This window comes from Nannospalax galili, unplaced genomic scaffold (genome assembly GCF_000622305.1).
Source record: "Nannospalax galili isolate Female #2095 unplaced genomic scaffold, S.galili_v1.0 scaffold309, whole genome shotgun sequence".
Taxonomy (NCBI): domain Eukaryota; kingdom Metazoa; phylum Chordata; class Mammalia; order Rodentia; family Spalacidae; genus Nannospalax; species Nannospalax galili.
The window spans coordinates 129,360-139,139 of NW_008359589.1; the positions used below are offsets into that span (position 1 = coordinate 129,360).

Sequence of the window (9,780 nt, forward strand, 5' to 3'; positions counted from 1 at the left end):
GGAATTTTTTCCCAAAATACAGGCAGACTGGTATCGTGCTGATGCATGCCAACTGTGATGGTTGATATTGTCAAGTTGACAGTAAAAGAAAGAAATCACTATGGTCCATTTTCAGTATGAAGTATGCTTCAAGCTCATCAGAGTCAAAAATAAGTAGGAGGCTCTAGGTTCCTCTCTCTCCTAGCTGACAGCTGGGATCCTGCTTGTCTCAGAACTCTGAGAATTAGAAAATTCCAGGCAGTCAGCTACATGACCATGGCCAAGCCCATGATCAGGAAAGGTGGCAGTCTCAAGTCCTGGATGTTCATTAGATAAGGCTTTGCATCTTGAACCAACAAAGAGGGCAGGTCAAAATGCACAGAAATTCAATAAAATAATAATACATGGTAAAAAAAAAAAAGAGGGCAGGAATTTCTCATGACCAAGGACTTTATAAACACCATATCACACCAAAACCCCATGTCAGACACTTTTGCTTTTTCTTTATGCCATCCTCTTCTTCAGAATCCTATGTTAAAAACCAGTTTGATCCCAGCACTCAGGAAGCAGAGGCAGAGGCAGGTGGAACTCTGTGAGAACAAGGCCAGTCTGGTCTACGTAGTTCCAGGCCAGCTGGGGCTACATAGACAGACCCTGACTCAAAACAACAGCAACCTGTTTCTCTTTCCCTAGTCTCTTGAATTTATTAGAGTTGAGGATCTTTTTTCTCACAACAGTATCTAGAATCACCTAGGAAATAGACCTCCAGGCACACCTGTGAGAGCCTATGTAGGTTAGGTTACTTGAGTTGGGAAGACCTACCCAAAAATAAGTGCTGGCCCATTCCATGGACTGGGGTCCTGAACTGCATGAAATGAGGGAAATAAACTGACTACCAACCACCATCTTTCTCTTCTTCCTGACTGCTGATGCAATGTGATCAGCGGCTTTGAGCTCCTGCTACCATCATGCACACCCAACATGCTATACCACTGAACTGTGATCCAAAATAAACATTGCTTTTGCAGGGTACAGCAATAGACCCTGAGAGCACACTGCCTGAATTAAATCTCTGCTCTGCCACTTACTAGCTACATGATACTGGCCAAGTTATTTAACCTCCCTGTGATATCTGGGATGTAATAATGCCTATACTTTGAAGTTGGAACAAAAATTAAATGATACAAGAAATTTAACATCTAGCATATAAGCAAGAGCTTAACTTTAGCAGTTACCACATAATTGGCTTTAATTTTTCTTTTTGTCCTTTAAATGCTAGCAAGTAAAATACCTTTAAAGTTGATGGTTATTGGGGATAAGCTATATTTAAGGAAATAAACCAGCTTCTGGGCAAAAGTCCTAACTGGCCAGAGTAGCCTATATACCTACAGGGTGATTTCTTCCTGTTACCTACCTACCTATGACTGAACAATTAGAAAAGCTTGTTACAAAACTTGCCACAAAGAATTTTAGCTCTAAGTGGAAGTAGGTCTAAATAGGAAATCAAGTTTTCAACAGACCCATGGAAAAGCACATTGCCCTGTGAGCTTGTCCGTGTTTCTTTCAAGAATGACTATAAAATATCATTGGCCTACTTCCTCCAGGCCAACTCTCCTTTTTACCTTCCCTACTCAGCTGGAAGCAGCTCCAGCCATCTACCGCCAAGCCCCTTTCTTTTTGACTCTATTGGCTTTGAGGGGAAAGGCAGAAGATGATTGGCTAAGTAAGAGAAGCACCACCCTGCTCTTTCCCCTCCCAAGTCCTCCCTGGAACTGCTGGAAAAAGAAGTAGGGATTGGCTGAGAGTCAGCAGTAGGGTGTGCCCAGGCAGCACAGATGAAGCTTGTACCTGTCAGGTAAGTCAGGAGGAGGTCAAAGAAGAAAGCAGTAGACCTGGGAGGCAAGCTGTCTCCATCTCTGCCCTTTTGAATAAAAGGGCTTTTCTATCCTCTCTTCAGACCCCAACCCAGTGAAGGTGAGTTAATCACTATCAACTTACTGTGCTACAAGGGAAGGGACTTAAGGGTTGTGGTGAAGACTGCTGCAGGGGTGTCCCTTTACTCCCTAGCCAGGGTTTTCCTTCTCTGTTCCTCAAGCCTCTGAGTCAGCCTGAGATTAAGCCATATGGAAGTTTTCTAGAAGTGAAATATTTTTGTGGAGACCAGGACTGGGGAACATCTTTTCCATTTACTCATTTGGGTTAAGTAAGCTTATTGTACAAGTAAGAAATCAGAACCAGGCATGATGGTCACATCTTTAATTACAGTACTAAGCAGGCTGAGACAGGAGGGTGGAAAGTTTGAAGCTAGGCTGCTGGGCTACATAGCAAATTCTTGGCCAGCCTGACAAGACCTATCTCAAAAGGTGTGTAGGGGGGTTTAATTTGGAATTTAGAAATTTCCTTCTCTGAGCAACTAAGATTGAGTAGTGATTTTAAAAGAATAATTAGAGCAGAGAGAGTCAAAACAGGAGGAGAGTCATGCAGGTAAGCTGAGTACCTTGGTTTTCCAATGCATTTTAAAAGGAAATTCCTCCATGGCTCACTGTGTGTCTTTATTTAAATAAAGGGTGTAGTATATGTAGTGGTTGATAATGATAGCAATTGGTATTGGAACACTCTGGACAGATGTGTAAAGTCTAAAATGTGCTAGATTGTAAGGAAATATGAAGTTTGCAAATGTTTAGAAAACTAATTCAGGCTCACAGTTCATCTTTGAAAAACCCACAGATAATCTACTTATAAATCAAGTTTATTTGAGGGTCAACTAATTAAATTGCTGACCTTGCCTGTTAAGAGATCCAGACCCTGATAAACAGAAAGTTGTTTGTCCACACTAAGCCTTACCCACATTGCATTCCAGATCAGTGTATCAAGTCTGACCAGAGTTCCAATAGGGCTCAGGCAACCAGATAGTGGTTTTGCTTTGTGCCTCTTTGGGTGTCCCAGAAGGCAAAATACGTGACTGATGCACGTGCTCAAGGAAGCTGGATATAGAAGTCCAGTCAGAGGAGCAGCTCAGCTCTCCATCATCCATCGTCGGGGTTAGCATGCTATTATTAACTTTGCCTCTGTCCTTCTGCTGCAGGGAAAGGGGGAAGTGAGAGGACATCAGCACACAGCCCTGAAAGAATATATCGGGTTTCTGGCCCTGGGTGCTTTAAGTGTTAGCTTCCCCTACTCCACAGATCCAGCCTACTCTACTCACACTGACTGGACTGTCATATATGGCAAACTCAGCAGCACTAAGGATCACCTGCAGGGTCTAACAAGGCTCTTCTGTGCAGAGGGTGTTTTTACGAACCCCTTCCTACTGATGAAAGAGAGATTGTAACACTGCCTAAACACATGGTGAAAATCTCATTCTTTCTATAGTTTTGATTTGGGTTTGGTGTTTGGATATTCTCTAGCCCAACGCACATTTCTGAATCAACAGAAAGTACAGTCCCTTGGTCTAAGAGAAACATTTCTCTGTGAAGAAAAGGCCGAGTTCTTAGAAGATATGAGGGTACGCTCATGGCAGAGAATAGTAAGGCACCCTGAGTCTGTTCAGAAGGTCTGATTCAACCAGCCTAGAATGAACCCAAGCCTTTTCCCCTCCCCACCTACTTCAGATGCCAAAACTCCACATGCCATTTATTTACTCTCTTGTGAGGCTTGGCTAGTTTCAGTGGAGTGGTTAATATTTAATGTGTCTTTGGTAGGAGGCCCTGACCATAAGCTGTGCATATTTGTTAGCCCATTCCCTCCCTCTTCCTGTTAAATCTCCAAAGAGGGTCAAGGGTGAAAAGATACCAAACTCTCACCTTGGCTGTTTTGCTTGTTTCTCAAGGTTCTTATCAGCAGAAATGCTTAGGGTTTCAATTGCTGCCCAGACACAGCCCACAAGTTTCAAGGTTGTAAATGTGTTAGAAGGAAACAAAAGCATCTAGGTTTGGCCAAGCCAGGGTTGAGAAGTAGAAAGGTAGTGGAAAGAGGAAAGACTTTAGAGTCAGAAAGCTGTGGGGATAAAGTTCCAGCACCTGAGCACTCACTTAGCCCAGGCTTGAGATTAAGGTCCTCTCTTCAGTGCTTATGTGGTACTGATGGTATGATTTGGTGCTATTTCTTTACTCATATGTGTCTGTTGTTGGGACAATTAACTGGCCTGGAAATACAAGCCGAAACAGATAATGCACAGAGTTTAAGGTACTGCATAGAAGAGACGGTATCTTTGAACTTCTAGTGTCACAGGTGGCCAGGGACCTTCAGGCATGCTCCCTGTGGCATTTTATCAGTCCCTGAGATGTCCTCTGGAGGGTCTGGACTCACAGGCTTCCCTGTAAATGCATCATTCCTACTTCACTTGGGAAGTTGGGAAGCTCTTCAACTTTCTCATCTGTGAAATGAAGAAAATGTTGCCAGATTATTTTGAAGATCTGATTAGAATATCTGAGACTTTGTAAACAACACCACACAGGCAGTGTGAAGCAGGTTGTTCACATTGCTTGTATCTCTTCTAGTTGCTTCAGGCTCCAAAATGAGAGTACAGTGGTCTTCCCTGGGAGGAACCAGAAGCTGGCAACCCACTTAAGGCTGAAGTGTATAAGAAAGAACAAAGGTAGTAATTTTTTTCTGAAAGTAAGAGTCTCATCCATTCAGAGAGAATATTAAATTAATTGTATGAGTCACCTTAAATATGCATTACCCCAGTTTTACATAGGAAACTGGAGCCAAGAAATAGAGCTTTAGATCCACACTGACTTCTTGAAAATAATGCTTCTGTCTTATATGTCATTATGTCCGGATGCATATTTAAGCGCTCACAAATGCTAATTTAGCTGAAAACATTCTCCAATACCACTAAGCTGATTACTTTCTGGGAAATATTTAAGAAAAAGCTTACAGGTTAAAAGCCATGAAATAGCTCATCCCAACAGACAAGATGACAGGTTTATTTCTTCAGACAGCATTTTTTTAAATTAAGTTATTGACGATGTTATATATGTATATAAACCACTCTGGTTACTCTCTCCCCCGACGCTGGCTTATCTCCCTCCAGTGTTGTCAGTTATCTCTCCTCTTACCTCTTCCTTTCTCAGATTCATAACTTTGGGCTACCATTGGTGGGGTCACTAGTGGGTACACTGAAGGTACTGACTTCTCCTTTTCCTGAGTCTATTCATAGGAAGTAGTTCATCAGTGAAGGGACCCCAGGGTCCCTCCTCCATCCCTGCCTGGCTGTTGGCATTACCTGGTTGTTGATGGGTACATTCTTGTGCAGACCCAGTACAATCATCCTAAGTTGTTTAGAGTTTCTGACTGTAATGAGTGTGTCTTGGCCAGAAGGTGACATTTCACAGCCCTTCTCCCTGTCTTCTGACTCTTACAATCTCTGTATCCCCTCTTCCACAGTATTCCCTGAGCCTTGGTGGTGATGGTGTGAATGTCTTCTTTAGGACTGAGCACTCAACCATTACTTATGCTCAGTACATCTCTAGACAGCATTTTTTTTGAGTGCCATTAACCTTACAGAATGTTAGGAATGGATTAGTACTCTCTGAACCTGGACAATCACTAATGGAATGCATAGCTGAGATGACTAAACTTAATCCACATGACCTCATGTTTCTGTTTCTTGGGGTTTTGAATACTGAGGAACTGACTTCATAGAAATCTTAGAGCTGTCTCACCTAATGTTAAGTATCTTTGGACTTCTTTGGTGTCTCTGCCCTTTGGTGCCCCTCCGCATCTTCTAAGAGGCTCTAGACTCTATGAACTACATATCTAGCTCAAGGATCCTCCCTTTTTTTAACCCAGTATCCTGACCCTCCTTACCTGCTTCATTTAAAGGGCTCTCCTAATCAAAAGAGGAGCTCTATGAGACTGTTTACTTGCCAGCACTACAAAGTTGGAAGACTGACTCACCCAACCAGCCTAAACCTGATGCTGGCACTGGAACGACTACTGACAGAGGGATATGTACCTGGCATCCAAACCAAAGTCCCCAACATTTTCCTGGGACAGTTAGCTCCTATTAGGATAAAACTAGAAATAGTGCGATGTGATGTTATAGGCAAAATATGGACTCATAATCATATAAAATTATAATTCTAGCAAAATTTCTGTTTGCCCTTGAAATGGAATTTTGTTCAAAATTCTTTTACAATTTGAGTTTACATTAAAAAAGAGTCACCCTTGGCTTTCCAAGCTCTAGTGAACTATTTCCCACAAACAGACTTGAAAATCCTTGGAACATTCAATGATAACAATGACTTTTTCTTTCTTTTCTATTATGATTGTCACAATGAACTTGAATATTTTCCCCTAAGAAGCTAGAATTGAGCTACACAGAACATTTTTCTTGTTCATTTGACTTAGTCTAGGAAACTTTATTAGGAATGCATATAGTAACAGAATCAGTGACGCACAGGGGAATTGGCTGGTGTGAACCATTGTGGGTGCCATGTTCATTTCACCAAGGGCAGAGGGATGATGTTGGCCTTCTCAGTGGCAATGTGAAAATTTTTATGATATTATTAACAATGACTGCAGCTGACAATTGTTGGGCCACATGCCACACAAATTATTCTACATGAGCTATTCCACTATGTCATAGTCTCATAATGACTGAGAAGTAGGTGCTATTAAGGGCCCTGTTCTTTCTCTCAAGCCTGTAGTCTCCCATTCAGCCAGAACCCTTCTCGTCTGAATTCTTGCTTCCTATGCTTCAGTTTAGTTTGTCTGAGATAGCTCTTGTCTTTTTCTTATTATAAGAACACTAGTAGTTATCTGTTTGGTTCATCTAGTGTTTGAGTATGGTCTGCAACTGAACTGTGCTGTTCTCTCATTTAATCTTTATATTAACCATATTTATTGAGAAATTTTACTTGGGGCTGGAGAGATGGCTCAGCAGTTAAGAACACTGGCTCTTCTTGCAGAAGACCCAGGTTCAAATCTCAGTACCCACATGGCAGCTAACAACTGTCCATAACTCCAGTTCCGGGGGATCCGACAGCCTCTTCTGTCCTCCATGGGCTTTGCACAACATGGGTGCACTTACCTACATGCAGACAATACACACATACACATAAAAATAATAAATAATTTTTTTAAAAAAAGGAGCTTTACTCAAGTCAAATAAGTAAATGACTCAAATGGGATTTAAACCTAGACTCAGCTACATCCAGAAGCCAAGAGTAATGAAAATGTAGGTTAAACTCTCAGCATCAGAGAAAACAAATAACTAAGAGAAAGAATAGAATCTCCTTTCTGACTAGACTGCCTCCTTGCCCCCTAAGTCTGTCCTTCCGCATGTATTTGAGCCAGCTCATGTGTCCTTCCATGAAAGCTGGGGTGGGGTTCAGACAGGACTGATCTTGGCTGCCTTCCAGCACTCTGACTGCTTGGTGTCTTTGCTGCCATGCTGCCCTGGGGCCTCAGCAGAGCCTTGCAGAAGCCTCTGCTCACACGTGGCTTTGATTGTTCTCTTTTCAGGCCCAGCTTGGGACATTCTTCACTTCCATTCACTTCCCCTCTGGGAGCCCCTTTCACCACCCCTGCACCCTGCTTCAGGCGATGCCCGAGAGGGAGCTTTGGCCAGCAGGTCCTGGCTCAGAACCTGTGACCCACATCGGCAGCTGTGACAGCATGACGAGCACCACCTCCACCCACTCTGGATCTGTATGTACTCTCTCTCTCTCTTGCAACTAGCAACTCGGCTGCACTGCACACCTGCCACACCCTGCCCTGCCCTGCTCTGCCACCCACCTTCACTCACTGCATCTTCTCTGTCATCTTCTTTGTCAGTGAGTGAATCACTGGGTGCTTTCTGCTTATGAGTCACCTCTGGGTCTATAGAGTATTGGGTGGGGAACTTCAGGGGGCAATAGGATCAATGAGATCCCCCAACTTTAAGTTAAAGGGCTTAGGTGAGGAAAAGGACCAGGCTATGATTTTAGGTCAGGATGGACACTGGAAAGTAGATCCTTGTGGCATATGGTCTCTTGAAGTTCTGTGAAATGCACGCCATAGCTTCAGTTTGTCACAAAAGTCAAAGATATGATAGTAATTGGGAGCCCTTCTGGAACCAAACATACCTGGGTTCTCTACTTATAAACCATATTACCTTGGGCAGATTACCAATTTTTCTAAGCTTCAGTCTCCTGAGTTTTAAAATGCAGAAAATATTAACACCTAATCCTATGGCTCTAAGAAAGATTAATGAGAAGTATGTGTTATGTGACTTCCTGGAGAGGCTTGATAGGGCACAGATGAACTGAAGAAATTATTCCACCAAGTCTAACTTTGTGAATTAATACAGAATTCCTTACAGAAACAAGAGTGACTTTTAGGCAATAGCATCAAAAAACCTACCCCAATATGTGTGACAGGCCAGAAAATGTATCCCTGAAGTTCCCCAACAAACTTACAGACATCTCCACAAAGAAAGTACCCCCTCTCTCAGCATTTTCTACTGCCTGCAGAATCTTGGGAAGAGCCGTGTGGATCTTGTAGCTTTGAGCTTCCCAAGCTTCATAAGCGTTATTAGTTGCCCTAGTCTTAGGCACCTCCCTGAAGAGGGAATGTTTCGGTTCAAAGGAAAACAACTATGCAACCCATATAAAGCTTTTAGAAAGGCTGGGGTGTAGCTCAGTGGTAGAGTGACTGCCTTGCATGTACGAGCCCTGGGCAGCATCCCCAGCACCTCATAAGAACAAGAAAAAAAAAATCTATTCTTGCTGGGTATGGTGGCACACACCTGTAATCTCAATACTTAGGAAGTTAAGGAAGATCCCATGTTCTAGGCCAGCTGGGCTACATGGTGACACCTTGTCTCAACAAAAGAAGGGCTGGTGAGAAGACTCAGGAAGTAAAAGCAGAGTTCCAGATTCAAACCCCACATGATTTAGGAGAAAACTGATTCTCTAATGTTTTTCGACTTCCACATATGCTGTGGCGCACACACACACAATAATGATGTAATTTTTGAAATTGAAAAAAAAAGTAAGTAAAGCACTTAGCATTTACCTTTATGTAGGAAAGAAATAGTCCATCAAGAGGCAGAGACAGATGCTTCCAAAATCACAGTATTTGTGAGTAGAATGTAACAAACTGTAATTTTTCTGGACGTGAATATAAATTTTGGGTGTCTTAAGACTGGGGTGAAAGAGTAACTATGCCTTACATCCTTATGTAAGTTTCCCTTTGTTGTTCAGCATTGGCACATATGTAATAAGCTTGAAGATCTTAAACTTCATTATTTTATGATTTAAGAGTTGTGGTTGGGGATGTGGCTGTTGGTAAGTGCTTGCCTAGCATACACAAAGCCCTGACTTAGATGCCCAGAATCACAGAAAACTGTGGCTGGAGAGATGGCTCAGCAGTTAAGAGCACTGGTTGCTCTTGCAGAGGACCTGGGTTCTATTCCCAACACCCACATGATAGCTAACAACTGTCTGTAACTCAAGTTCCAGGGGATCCAATGCCCTTTTCTGGCCTCCATGGGCGCTGCACAACATGGATGCACTTATATACATCAGGCAGTACACTCATACACATAAAATAAAAATAGTAAATAAAATAGTTTTGAAAATTAAAAAAAAATGGGTGAATGCCAGATAGACACAACAGATTCAGAAGTCAGAAGTTCAAGGTCATACTCAACAACCTAGCAAGTTCAAGGTCTGCCTAGGCTTCATAAGACCCTGTCTAAAAAAGAAGAAAGAAAATGTAAGGATTCCAAAGGCTTCTACCAAGCATCATCAGTGTTTAATATAGTTAGTGGAATTGTTTGTTTGTTTGTTTGTTTGTTTGTTTGTTTGT

The 9,780-nt window shown here is 42.4% G+C and overlaps 1 protein-coding gene across 1 annotated transcript in view; it reads left to right on the forward strand.

Annotated features, from left to right (window-relative positions):
* Nucleotides 1-7,500: 7,500 nt before the first annotated feature.
* Nucleotides 7,501-9,780, forward strand: part of CUNH1orf116 (chromosome unknown C1orf116 homolog) — a 6,790-nt gene continuing 4,510 nt past the window's right edge. Inside the window, exon 1 of the mRNA XM_008823283.3 lies at nucleotides 7,501-7,638. Within this exon, the coding sequence (XP_008821505.1) occupies nucleotides 7,534-7,638 (105 nt within the window). The 5' untranslated portion in view covers nucleotides 7,501-7,533. The remainder of the gene's footprint in view (nucleotides 7,639-9,780) is intronic.